This window comes from Rattus norvegicus, chromosome 15 (assembly GCF_021556685.1).
Source record: "Rattus norvegicus strain SHRSP/BbbUtx chromosome 15, alternate assembly SHRSP_T2T, whole genome shotgun sequence".
In the NCBI taxonomy this organism is placed as follows: Eukaryota; Metazoa; Chordata; class Mammalia; order Rodentia; family Muridae; genus Rattus; species Rattus norvegicus.
In genome coordinates, this window is record NC_141548.1 from 43920001 (window position 1) to 43935395 (window position 15395).

Here is a 15395-nt window from a genome sequence, read left to right on the forward strand (position 1 = left end):
ACACAGACACACACACACACAGACACACAGACACACAGACACAGACACAGACACACACACACACACACACACACACACACACACACACACACACACACACACCCCTTCCTGGGAGTGACTGGAGCAATCACAGCAGATATCAGGGTTAGGGAGCCCGAGATGAACACAGGAGGAGCTGGAGACCAGGGCATGCTGAGATGTCTCACTCCAGCCTGCTATTTGGGTAAAAACCTCCTTTCAGCCAGTGAAATGTTCCAATTTTTTTCTGGGAAGAGATTAAATTGAGTAAAACAACATATACGGCCATCTTTAAGCTACAATCACGCTGGTGGCTATTTCCCCATTGGTTTGTTTTCAACAGCATTGGAGTATGCTTATACGGTAACTTTTCGGAGAATTGGAATCTTTAAGAACCAAAGTCTTACTTTCAGTTTAAATGAAACAGGAGAAAGAGGGAAGGTGTGTGTGTGTGTGTGTGTGTGTGTGTGTGTGTGTGTGTGTGTGTGTAGCAGTAATATACTCACTTTATAAGTGTTTTATGAGGGATCAGGAGAGGTAGCTCAGTGGGTAAAAGAACTTGCTTTACAAACACAAGGACATGAGGATGTGAGTCTAAATCTCCAGCACCCATGTGAAAAGCCAGGCACGGTTACAAGTGCCTGCAACCTGCTGCACTAGGGGGCAAAGAGAGGCAGATCCTGAGAGAACTCCCCAACCAGACTAGCCCAAAAAGCAGAGTTCAGGGAGACACCTGTCTCAAGGTAACATGATAGAGAGCGATAGAGAAAGAAGGCTGATGGCATGTGAAGCGCCCTCCGGCTCTGTTCTTTAAAACCTCACCATATGAGGACTGGGTGCGCTGGTATGCAGAGGCTGTTGTCTATGTTCCTCTCACCTGCCGCTGAGACAGGGGCACTAACTTCAGCTTCCCAGCTCGGTTGTGGGTGACCACGAGGTCCACTTCACTTGCTAGGGTCCAGGCCATCCAAAAGCTCCCAACAGACCCTTGATAATAGTGACTATAGATGCTGTAGTGGCGACCATGCCACGCCGTGGGAGCTGCACAGCACACAGCACTTCTGGATGTGGGTCTGGCCACCAGTTCCAGGTGTAGCTTTGTAGTTGAAGAAACCAAGGTTGAGGAGGTGGCGTGATTTGCCACTCAGTCTTGGACAGAATTGTGTCCTGTCTTCCCCCACCCCCTGTAGCCTGTGGTAACCTTGAATTTATAATCCTGCTTCAGCCTCCTAAGTGCTGGGATTAGAGGCATGTGCCTCACTGCCCACTTAAAGGCCGCATTTTCTGAATTTTGCCCAGGGTGAACTCTCTCTTGCTGCTTCATGGTGTGACTCTATGAACCCTCGCCTCTTTATTCCCCCACCCAGAGTCAGCCCTGAGCTCCTCCCACAAGATACTCTGTCTCTGAATTACTTGTACCTTGTTAGAGACTGTTCCTGGGAGCTCAGTAGCTTAGTGGGTTTCTTTCCCTATTACATACTGTTGTCTAGACGTTTCACAGAGAAGCCCATAGCAGTTCTTGAGGGACTCTGAGTCCAGCCTAGTAAATCCCAGTGCACCTGACTGCTTACCTCACTCTCTCAGGGTGGAAGAGAGCCATATTCCACACCAGCACACCAGCCCAGTCATGGCCAATGAACACTGCTTGAGGGATTCCCTAGAGAAACAAGAAGGGACACGATGAAGATGGATTTCTGGGACGGGGAGTGAAGAGCCAAAGGCTCTCCTTGACAAACTCAGTGACACCAACAGGAACCCCCAGGAGCCTCTCAAAGGCATGCACCATTCTTAACTGCATCTCTCACATATCACCCTTCCCCTCCTCGGTCTATGCACATGACTAGGCTTTGAATTAATGTCCTTAGAAGACAAGACCACTAACCACAAGTTTCTTCTCTCTTTCTGTCTCCCTTCTCTCAAATCGATTTTTGTTTCACTCCGCTTTGTCTCTTTAAAATGATAACTTTCTTCTTCACACTCCAAGGTCATTGACTGACTAAAATTCTACCCTTACTCTTTTGGGAGCTTTTCTCTCTTAGTTAGCCACAAGAAATCCATCTTTCCCCCTTTCTACTGCTGTTGCTGATGACAATGGTTCCCCTGGATTGAACAGCTACTATATCCGGGAGCTATGGAGGTGTTCATATCTACACCTGGAGTCCTTGCAGTAGCCTGTAATACCTGTTATACCAGTGCGAAATGATCTACCTTGTACCACACAAGGTAAGTGACAGTCACAATTGTGACCCAGGTCTCCCAACACAGACTAAATCAGGCTCTTTTCTCTCCTCCACCTCGATGCCCAATTGGCCCTCTCAGGCCTTTCAGATGCCTCGTGGCTCTGTATCCCCTCTGAAGGTGGCTCCTTGTCTCAGGTCCCCGCCGTTCTTTCATATCTATTATCGAGCTTCCATGGTGGTCAACATCAGTCACCTCCCTAAGAGCCTTCACTAAGTCTCAGCAGGCTCCACCCTTCCCTTCTGTTTGAGGCCAGTGTCCATCAGGAGCTGTGCGGCTCTGCTGGACCTCACCCTTCTGATGATTCTCAACATCAGACACATCCTTTGCCATATTCTTCCTGTGTTTCAGGGAGCCTGGACTTCTCAAGCTACTTACAACTTGGATCTCTCCTCTGCTTCTTATGGCAGATTTTCTCATAGCTCAGCCTTTAGAAACTTTCTGCTTAAATGGGCATTGTCTATGGGGAACAGATCTGTCCCAGTTGCTTTAATTTACACCCCTGAGGTAGGAGCACAGCTGGCCCAGGCTCCTATCTAGGTCCTATCAGATCTGTGTGAGGATGGATACGTGAACCTATGACCTGAATCCATGGGTTCCCATTTCCCTGAACACTCTCAGCCAGCTAAGAGCTATGCATTAAGAAGACCACAGAGTGGGGACTGGAGAGATGCTCAGCGATTAAGAGCTCTGACTGTTCTTCCAGAGGTCCTGAGTTCAATTCCTAGCAACCACATGGTGGCTCACAACCATCTGTAATGGGATCTGATGCCCTCTTCTGGTGTGTCTGAAGACAGCTACAGTGTACTCATAAAAATAAAGTAAAATAATAATAAAAAAAAAGACCACAGAGTAAAGACTGGGCCATGGTCATTTAGATCTCTCAGTCTGTCTGTCTGTCTGCCTGCCTGTCTCTGTCTCTCTCTGTCTGTCTCTGTCTCTTTGTCTGTCTCTGTCTGTCTCTGCCAGCCTCTCTCTCTCTCTCTCTCTCTCTCTCTCTCTCTCTCTCTCTCTCACACACACACACACACACACACACACACACACAATGTCCAGACTCAATTCCATGGAATAGAGACAGCCATCACCTGCCCACCCTATACCCAGTTAGTAAGCCAGGCCTCACTCCCTGTTCTCTCCCTCCATTGCCACTGTCCTAGACATTCCTTCTCTCCGAACCACCCTGCAGTGTTTGTATTCCATTCCAGCCTAATGCTGTGAGGCAGAGGGCATGGTAGAGCAGTTTGGGGTATACACACACTGCAGATTGTTATGGCCACTGACTTTCATTCCCATGACTGAATTTGACATTCCCAACAATGTCATCATCATGTAATGGCCTGAGATTTGTCAGAAGGGACTCAAGTTTTAATGAGTTGTAAAATAAAAGCTTTAAAATTATTTCACCACATCCTTCCCTGATGCTCAAGGTTCCTCTCACTGGATGGAATCCAATAAAGAGATTTATCTCCCCTTTCTTAAATGAATAGCAAAAAAGACCTACTCCAACCTCACTGTTGGCCATTTTTAATTTTGGGACAGAGCCTCTCCCCTGCCACTGCCCAAAGCCTGTGTCTTCCCTCTCCTGGTTCTCTCAACTCACAGTCACCAATGGGCAGCCCTCCACGGCATTCAGATCTCTTTTCATTACCAAGATTTACTCAGAATTCTCCAGCAAGATCGTCCTGAAGGAATAATGACTCACCAGTTTATTCAGGAATGTCACCATCTCCTTAAAGAGAGCACAGGGACATGACATCAGACAGGTAAGGTGGACACATACCACACACTGTCAGCACAAGCCCCAGGGAACTCATGTTATGGAGCCCCTATCCCTTCCTGAACCACACTGGTCTCTCTGCCTCCTGAGCCCTCTTGCAGTCTCCGATAGAAACCTTGGGTTCTGCCCTGGGGAAGCACACAAACACCTTCACTTCATACTCTGCCATTGCTTCTAAGGACTCCCAGACCCCAAGAAATCTCAACAGCATGGGTGACACACCCTGCTGAAGTACACGACAGCAGCTTTCCACATTTCAGTTCATCACAGAGGTCAGAGTGAGTTCAGTGTCCTCTCCGGTCTCCACAGCTGAGAATCACACTTGGATCCTAAGAATCTAGCACAATGCACAGCCCCAGCAGTTCACTGCATCTCACACTCGAGAGCCTGACCAAAGGTTAAACGCCCACACCAAGCCACACAGTAAACGACCTAACTGGGCATAGACATATCTCCAACGCCAGTGAGCTTTAAAAGGTACTGTTGCTAGGTTACATTCAGCACTCTCAATTTGCAATCCCAAGGCAATAAATGTACAGGAGGCTTATGGGTAGAATAAAGGCTCTCATGCTAAAATAAAAGTCACTTGTTTATTGCAGCGTTTTCACAGGAGCCAAAAGATGGCATCAACCCAAGTGTCCATCAGTTGATGAAAGACCCTGAACATACACAAAGGGATACTAGTCACACACAAAAGGGTGAAATCAACTTATTGTAGCAACGTGGAGAACATGGTAGTCAAATAAAATCAGCTGAGAGAGAGAGACAGAGAGAGAGAGAGAGAGAGAGAGAGAGAGAGAGAGAGAGAGAGAGAGAGAGGGGGGGGGGAGAGGGAGAGGGAGAGGGAGAGACAGAGAGACAGACAGAGACAGAAAGACAGAGAGACAGACAGAGACAGAAAGACAGAGAGAGACAGAGAGACAGAGAGACAGAGACAGAGAGAGAGGCTCATTCTTTTTTTTTTTTTTAAATTTATTTATTATATATGAGTACACTGTAGCTGCCTTCAGACACACCAGAAGAGGGCATCAGATCTCATTACAGATGGTTGTGAGCCACCATGTGGTTGCTGGGATTTGAACTCAGGACCTCTGGAAGAGCAGTCGGTGCTCTTAACCGCTGAGCCATCTCTCCAGCCCGAGAGGCTCATTCTTATGAGGTCTAGACCGGTTAACTATGAGGCATCATGGAAGAACATATAACAGAGTCTGAGGCAGTGAACATGAGAAGGATGAACAGAGACAGAGAGACAGAGACAGACAGACAGAGACAGAAACAGAAAAAATGCGATTTTAATTTTATAAACAAGAAGTCCTCTTTATCAAAAAATAAAATAAAACAAAGAAACCTCCCAATATATTGATTCTGTTCACTTCTCTGGTATGTACAAAAGAGGGGGAGGTAAGTTTCAAGGGAGCTACTGTACAGCAAACTGGCTATAATCAGTGATGATATGTTCTTGAGAAATGTCTGGTGACTGTCATGTGCTGCCACCATAAGACGATGATTTGTGCAGTCATGCGCCTGCCAGTTTCCTGGACATGACTGTTGTAGAGTGGGCATCAAACATCTTGTTATACGGGACAGAAGACTTGTCAATTAAAGATAAAAAATAAATAAATGGAGAGCCTGGTTTTAGAAAAGCTATGCGTCACGTAGTGAACTGTCACACAATTTTGGGATTTGTAGCTGAGGGAATGGTTTTACAAGGCATTTGGGGAATTGTGCTGAGAGAAAGCTTTAAAGGCACCTGAAGACAAGCAGTGATGTGAGTCTTAATTCCACTTCCTCTGACCTCATATTTGAAGCCAATTTCAGCTTTTAAAATGTAATTTTACATTAAAATTATCATTGTGATTTTTCAAGAGGAGCATTATAAAATATAAGTCACACACTGTAATCACCCCCTTTAAAGTCCACACTTCAGTGAGTTTAGAACAATCAGAGTTGTGAAACTGTCGCCACCATCCAGTATCTGAAAGCTTTCTCTGCCTTGGGGGAAAGCCCTGTACCCAACAGGCTTCCACTTCCATTCTTTTCCCCTGTGTCTTGGCTGCCACTAACCTAAGTTCCCTCTGGATTGCCTGGTTTTGACACTCCCTATAAATGGAGTTGCATTGTGTTGCTTTGTAGCTGGCTTCTGCTTAACTTGGTAGCTTCCACATTCACTCATGTGGGGACAGGGTCTACTGCCTCGCTACCCTGCCTGGCTGAGTAACCTTACAGTGCACAGATGCTGGCATAATACCCACCCAGTCATTAGTGGGTGGTGCTTGGTTGTTTCCACTTGCAGCTACTATGGATGGGGCTGCTTTGAATAGTGGAGCCTGGGTTCTCTCGTCATTAGTTCTCGTGGGCTAGTTTCTAGTTAGTAGTGGATTGTACTATTGATACCTAGAAGAGTGGAGGATAGGGATGTTTCTCTTTTTTTTTTCTTTTTTCTTTTTTTTTCCGGAGCTGGGGACCGAACCCAGGGCCTTGCGCTCGCTAGGCAAGGGCTCTACCACTGAGCTAAATCCCCAACCCCGGGATGTTTCTCTTTGTCTTGTTTGTTCTGACCTTGGGACCCCATGCAGGAGTGTGGTTTTTTTGGAGCAACCCAGGGTACCCATCCTGGGAACAGATTCCAATAGAAATAAATGTGAAACCGGTGAGTGGACAGCAGTGGGATGGGAAGTGGGAGCAAATTCCTGGGGACTTGGTGGGGAGACCTAGGCAAAGCTGGATCTACTGCCTGTCAACTATGGCAGCAACCTCAGGCTGCCTAATTCAATTTGGGAGACAAACCATGCTTCATATGTGCTGGCTGTCATTTTGAACTGCCACCTCCGTGTTCAGTGAGAGTCACCATGCAAGTTAGTCACTGTGCTTTCCTGGGGTTTAGATGGACACCTGTGCCCTAGCTCATGTCAGGGAGAAGCTCAGGATGGAAACGGTGCTGTAGTGTTACTGAAGAGGCTTCTTACCTCACACAGCAATTCCATAGCATATTCTTCTATTTCTGTAATTAGAAATGAGTGGAATAAATAAATAAATAAATAAATAAATAAATAAATAAATGCCAGGCATGCTGGTACATGCCTTTAATCCTCAGCCTCCAGGATGCAGAGACAGGCAGATCTCTGTGAGTTCAAGACTATTGTGGTCTACACCACACACAAACACACACATACACACACACACACACACACACACACAGAGGGAGAGAGAAAGAGAGACAGAGAGAGAGACAGAGAGAGACAGAGACAGAGACAGACAGAAACAGATACAGAAAGACAGAAGCAGAGAGGGGAAAGTGATTTTTAATTTTATAAACAAGAAATCCTATTTATCAAAACTCCCAATATATTGATTCTGTTTACTTTTTAAGTATTTTGAATTGGGTTATGAATATGACATAAGATAAAAGCCTAATTTGACTGTTTGAGCTTTTTTTCTGTCACTTATTGAAGAACTAGCTCCTCCTTGCTAGTTGCAAGTGTTCCTGGCACCCTTGTTAAAGGCTAGTTGAGTGTGTGTGTGTGTGTGTGTGTGTGTGTGTGTGTGTGTGTGTTACTTCTAAGCTTTCTAGCTTGCTCTGCTTGTTGAGACCCTGTCTTTACACTGGTATCATACCACTTAACTACTATGATCTTGGATTAATATTTAAAATCACAACATTTAGTTTCAAATCCCTACAGATTTGTGGATTTTTCTCAAAATGCACTCTGTGGATATGTGTGGTACTGCATACATTGTAAAATTTCTCTATTTCTGTCTAAAAAATATGCCATTGAGCACTTGGAACACAGAGCAAGGGAGCAAATTTGAAGCCAGCCAACAAAATAAATAGCAAATCCTGGTCTCATGGGCAAAAGAAGCCACTGGAATTTTGAAAAAAGCGTTGTACCTGAAGATCACATTGGGAGCTGGGGTGTAAGTGAATATTTTTTTAAATAAAAAACCACTCCAGTGAACATGAAGACAAAGAAGTATCAAAAATGATGAAAACATAAGAAACATAATAAAATCATTCAGTAAAGGTTCTAACCCTTCTCTTTTCACTGGCTCTCTTCAGAATGCTGTAACATCACTATATCATCCCCAGGCTATCCCAAGTACCCTGTCCTGAGGTAAAGAGAGAGCAACTGCTCTTATGACTCAAACTAGAAATCTGGCTTCCCTGGGCTCTTCCCTGGGATGGAAGCTCCCCTTTAGCCTACAGTTGAGTGACATGTTGTCCAGGAGACAGGAGACATTGAGCAGACACTGCCACATGTAGAGAACAACCCCCATTTCCCCCAGCCTGACATATCAAGGGATGTGGAGGATGGTCCTGTGAGTGCCCAAAGCCCCAGTCTAGGTCAGCAGACTTTAAACACAGAGACAGCCATGCCAGCTGTGAGCACTGTGGTTAAGGGCAGTGGGAAGCAGATTAGAGAGCCCAGCTGTCAACAGCATCCCTGTCCTCTGGAGGAGCTGTGTTCACGCTTGGCTGCATCCTGTCCCTGCTTCCACACCTGGGCTCCAAAGACCTTTTACCTAAGGACTCTCCTGAACCTGGTACAGGAAAACACTTCCTATCCGGAAAATGCTCATAAACTTGCGAATGGGCTCAGGGTTAAGAAGCTATTTAATGCTCATTCTTGGGTTCTGTAGACACAGGGCTTAGATGTGACCTACGATGGTTGCAGAATCGTTCCAGGAGTTCTAGAGAATGGAAGGCAGAGATGCACAGGGGTGTGTGTGTGTGTGTGTGTGTGTGTGTGTGTGTGTGTGTGTGTGTGCGTGCGCGCGCGTGTGTGTGTTTAGAACATTGCTAATCAAAGTAGCCAAAAGATGGGGGCGACTCAGTGGTCTTTGGAGGAGGAATGTACAGGCAGATGGCGGATTGAACACTGAAAGCATGCATCTGGAAGGTGAGGAATTGCTATAATTCAACAGGGAGGAACACAGAGTCGGCATACTGGATGAGATCAGCCAGTCATGAGAGGTTAGCTATTGTAGAGCACACTGATGTGAGGGAGGCATCAAGGGCAGCCACCTTCATAGAGAGAATGGGCAGAGGGGAGGGAAAGCTGAGGATTCGAATTCAGTCTTTCAGCTAGGCCTATGAAAACTTTTCTAGAAATAGATGTTGTATCCTACTTTCTACATCACTGATGACCAGCAGATGGCCCCTTCCAGCACGAGCCTGTGTGCCTCCTGGGTCACTCAGAGTGTACAGAGCAGGAATAACCTAAGACCAACCTAAGATATGGGACACTACAGGAGGGGATCAGGACTTCATCAAACATGTTCAACTTGGACAGGGCAAGCTCAGGGGGGGCTGGAGAGCTCAGGGGTGCTAGAGAGGTTGACAAGAGAGAAGCATGACCATATAGGACATCTTTAATCTATAAGACAACCAACTCACCTGGAGGAGAAGATGAGTCTCCATAGCCTTTCATGTCTATAGCTAGAACACGAAAGCCCGCCTGGGCCAGAGCAGGGATCTGGAAAACAAAGCAGTTCAAGGCATGGCAGTTGGACTCACCAGGCCCTAGCTGAAGCTCTTTGCTTGTATCCCTTTCTCCCTCTGACTTGTAGATGGCTCCACCTAAAGTGCCACATGACACTTGTTAGTCTCAATCGCATGGAGCTAGAAGGAGCCCATCTCCTACGACGGCCATGGACAGTGGGGCAGCTGTACACCGCATCAGAGCTCACTGAGCAGAGCTCGTCTGACAACGCCGCTGCATATTACTGTGTTCATTACTAAGATTTCCCAGCAGGAGTTGTGGAATGTCCTCAAGAGCCACCTTCTAATGCAGATGTCTTGAGGATCAGTACAGCCCCAAGAAACTTCCTATAGCCAGCACTGTTGAGGCCATGTGGTCGCAATTCGGAGATGATTCATCATCTATAATATCCCAGGCTGGCCCATACCATCTAACTCCTCTGTTCCCGCCCCTATTGGGGAACACCTTCCCCCATTTTCCTTACCTGGTACCTCCAAGAAAACCAGCTCTCAGGAAACCCATGACAGAGGCATATAGCAGGGCCAGAGCCCATCTCCACAAAGTGCAGACGGATCCCTGGCTGTGGAAGAGAGGGGTGTAACAGTAATCTTGGTGCAATGCAGGCAGAACTGGGGCTTCCTTATGCAGATGACATTCCACAGCCATTGCTGGGGATAGCCAGACCTTACCTCAAGACCCAAAGGCTAGGTAACAATATCTGGCACTGTCAATGGCCAATGTGGGTAACACACCAGGCAGTTTTCACAATTATGTGAAAAGATTATGCAGTTGGGAGCAAACAGAATCAAAACAATTTAGTTTCCCCTCCAAAGTGACTTAGTACTGGCGGTGTCTCATAATTTTCAACTGGGAGCCGATTTTCTACAAGACAAATGGTGATGTATAGAATTCTGTGCCTACTTTATGATTGTGTGTGTGTGTGTGTGTGTGTGTGTGTGTGTGTGTGTGTGTGTGAAAGAGAGGAGGGGGAGAGGGTGACGGGTGTGAGGGTACATGCATGTGTGACAGCCAGAGGTATCATTCTGTGGTAGTCTGAATGAGAATAACTCCCACAGGCCCCTGTTTGATTAATTGGTCTTCAGTAGGTAGAACTACTTGGGAAGAATTAGGAGGTGTGGCCCTGTTGGATGGGTTTGTGCCATTCCCAATGTGCTCCCTCCACCTCCCGCTTGGGGATCAAGATGTGAGCTCTCAACTGCTGCTCTAGCCACTAGCTGTCATGACTTTGCTCAGTTTATGAACCCTAATCCTCTGACATAATAAGCCCAATTAAACTCTTTCTTCTATAAGCTGCCTTGGTCATGATATTTTATCACAACAATAAAAAAATAACTAAGACACATTTCCTAAGAGCAGTCCAATTTTTTATTTATTTGTTTGTTTGTTTGTTTATTAACTTACTATTGATAGATAGAACCTCTCTCACTTGCCCGGAACTCACAAAGGAGGCCATTCTTGCTGGTGAGCAAGTCCCAGGGATCTGTTTGTTTCTGCCTCTCAATGATTATGATTACAAACACACACCACCATGCCTAGCTTTAGTTTTCACATGGAACTCAGGTCCTCATGCTCGCATAGTGAATGCCTGACTGGTCAGTTGTCTCCCCTCCTCAGACGTTTGTTTCTTAAATATGATTGTTTGCATTGTCCTTTTGGGTGGCTCTACTGGAAAGATGACCATTAAGGCTTCTAATGTCTGCTTTATCCCAGATCCCTGAAACATGCTGGCATGTGTGGACATGCCTTCCCCTGGTAATAGTCGATGTAGTCACATGACTGAGTCCTGGCCAATCAGAAGTGTATGCTCCACAAGGGCTCCGCCCATTGAGCCTGCTTTGCTTTCTTTAGTTTTCCCATCTGTATGCACATTTGTGGACCGACAACTCGATGATCCTTGTTATTTCACATATCATCTGTGGTGAGAGAGAAGTTAGCTGACTTACCTTCACTGTCACATACCCATGGCTGACATCATTTGGACTGCACGGGACTGGCAGAGGTGCCTCAGGAAACTGAAAGTACGATGGGTACAATGAAGGACATTGTGAGACCCCAGACATCACCCCTGCCACCGCTCATGAGTGAATCCTGATGCACTTTAAGAATCAACCCAATCTAGATCGGCCATGGCTGGACTCCATCAGCTGCTTCTGTCCATTTGAGCCCTGTGACTGAATTCTGTCCGATGGAATACAGATAGCAGTGCATAGCGGCTCTAGTCAAGCCAACAAAACCCACACATGACTCTCTTACAGTCCCTCAACTCCTATCTTCCCACTGGGCAGCCTGTGAGATTTTGGAAGCCCTCAGTGAGTGACAGTAGGTCCTCTGTCATCCCAAGTCCCCGAATGACTGGCAGTGTTCCACAAAGGCCCTGGTGCTGCCAAATAAACATCATATGAGCCAGGAAAACACAAGATTTGTACATCTCTGTGGTTTCAGACCATCCTCCACAGAAGTCCTCAGACGGCCACCAGGCTCAGGCCAGGCATAGCTTCTGCCTCTCTGTGATGCCTCTGTAGGAAGGGATCTCCCTTCAGTCAACTGCAGCCCTACTCTGTGCCTCTCAGTGAGCTGCAGCCCAACTCTGTGACTGCCTTAGACACTCCGGCTCATGTCCTCATTCTCCCCAGTTGGTTTCTGTTGGATGCTCATAAAGCCCTGATTTGATGATGTCACCTTTATACTATTTGTTCTTTCAAGAAGCCTCACCACAGGGGACAATCTGCTCTGTTAGGGACTCTTTCAGAAACTCCTATTGGCTCCCTTAAATGGGCTTCCCCAAATAATTTCTGCTATTCTGCTAGATGTTTTGAGCACCCAATTTGGTGATGTTTTGATATCTATCACCTCCCCCCCCCTCTCTCTCTTGGTATTTATTCTTTTACTTTGGCTTGTTTCATTCTTAATAAATTCACTCATTCAAAGACCAAAGTATGGTCATAGTGAATCATTCTCTGGGCAATACACTATACTTCCTCATAACCAATGGGAAGAGAGGAAGGATGAAGAATGGGTATCTAGCTTACTGGGAGGAAGGGACAAACTTAGCAACAGAGGGGATGGAGGATTTGATTCAAGTTGACTTCAGTTTCCCCTCTGCTGGTAAGACTTCTAGGTCTAGAGGGAACAGCTAAGCTTGGGCACGATTTGATTTATTGTATTAAACAAATGTATTTATTTATTAAAAATGTAAGCTATTATGATATAAGCTGGATTCTGTCTTCCCCTGAAATACATACAATAAATTTCTAGATCCCAGCATCTCCAAATATGAGTGTATTAACTGGATAGACTCTAGTCAGAGCTTCAAAGCTCTGTATCCCCAGTATAGGATTACATGCATGTGCCACCATGCAAGTGCTTGAGATCACATTCAGACCTCATGTTTCCATGTTAGATACATGCCAACTGAGCCATCTTCCAGCCCTAAGTGCCTCTCTTTTGTCTTAGTTTCCTGAGTTGGCAAATGTTGGTTTAAACTACTGCTTACTATCTGCATAGAAGGAAATGGATAGATGTTGGTCAGGGGTGTGGACTTCCTGAGTTATGGGTGGCAAGGACCCAGACTCTACCCAAACCTAATGTTACCTGTGTCCCTGTGACTTTCTCCAGTTCTCTCAAAGCCGAGGCTGTGTCGCGGACCAGGATGGTAACCATCCCCATGTCACGGGCTGGCTTCAGATTACTTCCAAAGTCATCTAGGAAAACAACCTGGACCCAAACAATATGGATGTCAGCTAGAGGAAGCATCTTGTGTGAAGAGAACTTCAGAAGGAGAACAGGACCAGGGGCAGCTCTAAGAGGATGAAATGAAGAACATGGATCTTCAGGGATGGAGCAGGGGGTTAGGTTCTGATCTGGCATCTTGTGATGAGGTGGGTCCCACAGGAGGAAGGGATAGCATAGGAAGGAGAAGGACCTTTCCTTTACCCTTTAAGATTAGAGAAGGAGACTGTAATGCAGTGTTTCAGCCTCATGACTCCTAGGACACTTAATGTACAGAGACAGGAGTCAAGTGGGACATGATGCTTGGACAGGGAGGCATGGCAGAAGGAGACTCACTCCTGATCACTCTTGTGGGATGACTCTCAATAGCTTGAGACTTTGTGGCAAAGTCTCTCAGGGTCTCTGTTTCTTCATGAGTAAACATGAGCAGCTGCTCTAACGGCATCTGATTTAACATACAGCCACAGAAGGGCTACATCAATGGAACATTCTGGACTAAGCTACACGTTAAAAAACATTCCTCCTGATGCAGAAGGAATGGCCTATGACTGTGCTGGAAGACCCAAGTGCACCCCAGTCTGTGAACTCAATGGTTCCCTTCTTACAAGATCTCTGGAACATTCTTTCCCCCCGAAAGGGAGTACCTACTAACCTCATTGGGTTTTGCCTTCAGGGTGTCCAGTACAAACTTGTAGATCTGAGGCTCAGGCTTGATCATCCCGACCTGACAGGACTCTATGAGGAAGTCAAAGTGTTGGCTCAGCTCACACATCATCTGGGCCAGGATGTCTCTCTTGTCACTGTCGTCCAGCCAGTTGTTGGTGACAATGCACGTTGTGAATCCTGAGTAGGAAGTTACCAGGGATTGGATCAGATATAGAGAGAACTCTGTCTGTTGATACTCTGTGTATCTCCAAGGGGTCCTTAAGGATGGGGAAGTCCCTACTGCAGCTCCTGCTAACTGACTCCAATCTCTCTTTTCTTTTTTTTTCTTTTTTTCTTTCTTTTTTTTTTTTTTTTTTGAGCTGGGGACCGAACCCAGGGCCTTGTGCTTGCTAGGCAAGCGCTCTACCACTGAGCTAAATCCCCAACCCCTCCAATCTCTCTACACACAGCTTTCATTAGAGAAGCTGAGAAAGAACCACATTACCCATCAGCAGCTCCTGGCACAGTCCTGAACATAGCTTTCTGAAGACCAGTATCTCCTCCTTAATGGTGTGAACAACAGCATTTTGACACTATTGCCTCATTTTATAAGGGTGTCTAAGTTTCCTCAGTTCACGTGGTTCTCTCCACTTCCATGACTGACAGGGAAGACCTACCTATCCCATATTGATAAATGAACATTGCACACACTACTCAGAGCCCACAGTGAAGTCTAATGCTCCTATGTAGTCTATACTAATGAAAACTCTGCCTATGTTTATAGACAATGAGGGTCTCGGTGACTACCGTGGTGGGAAGGCAAGAAGGAAATCTGGTCCAGAGAAACTCAGTAGCACATATTGGTTCTTGAGTTTGACATCAGGCAGTTTATTTTAGGCATATTTAAGCAGAGCACAATGTTGGAAAATGTTTCCTGATGATGATTAATCAATCCCATGTGTAAAACAAAGCATAAGACATGTGTTCATTGAAACTCTTTACAAAGCACATATGGCCTCTTCCGTAAAGATGGGTCTGTTGACTCAGAGCAATGCTCAAGATAAGGACCTAGGGAGAATGACTGAAGTAAACACAATAGTCTGGGGAATTCAAATGTGGGCTGGCCCTCCAAATACCACGGGTTACCAGGCTGTTAACTACATTCATCCCAGGGTCTCCAGCGGAAAACAGGTATACATCTTCCTTTGAAGAGAAACCTTGCGGGTTTAACATTTCTGGCCTCCCAAGCGCTCATCTGTGAGCATGTGGGCCTCATGCCCTCTACAAAAAACCTTGCCTTGACCATCAGGAACCTCATTCCAATTTCCAAACTGAAGAAACCCAAATAGAGACAGCATCATCTCCTGGCTCTGTCTACCCATTCAGCCATGGCAAGAAAGAGGAGATATTGGAGACAAGACACAGATAAGCCAATGGTGAGAGAAGATGTACGGACATGGGATGGGCTACAGCTGGCATGTGAC

The 15395-nt window shown here is 46.1% G+C and overlaps 1 protein-coding gene across 4 annotated transcripts in view; it reads right to left on the bottom strand.

Annotated features, from left to right (window-relative positions):
• The window catches only part of Ephx2 (epoxide hydrolase 2), a 40036-nt gene that overhangs the window by 12480 nt on the left and 12161 nt on the right, over positions 1-15395 (bottom strand). For all 4 annotated transcript variants that reach the window (XR_015638156.1, XR_015638155.1, XM_087586530.1 and 1 more), the window contains 8 exons: positions 13919-14109; positions 13129-13251; positions 11481-11549; positions 10001-10096; positions 9432-9510; positions 7003-7037; positions 3962-3988; positions 1590-1675 (listed from right to left, as the gene is read on the bottom strand). Coding sequence is in view for 2 of the 4 variants with exons in the window: in XM_087586530.1 (XP_087442656.1) it covers positions 1590-1675; positions 3962-3988; positions 7003-7037; positions 9432-9510; positions 10001-10096; positions 11481-11549; positions 13129-13251; positions 13919-14109 (706 nt within the window). In the remaining 2 variants the exon portion in view is untranslated. The remainder of the gene's footprint in view (positions 1-1589; positions 1676-3961; positions 3989-7002; positions 7038-9431; positions 9511-10000; positions 10097-11480; positions 11550-13128; positions 13252-13918; positions 14110-15395) is intronic.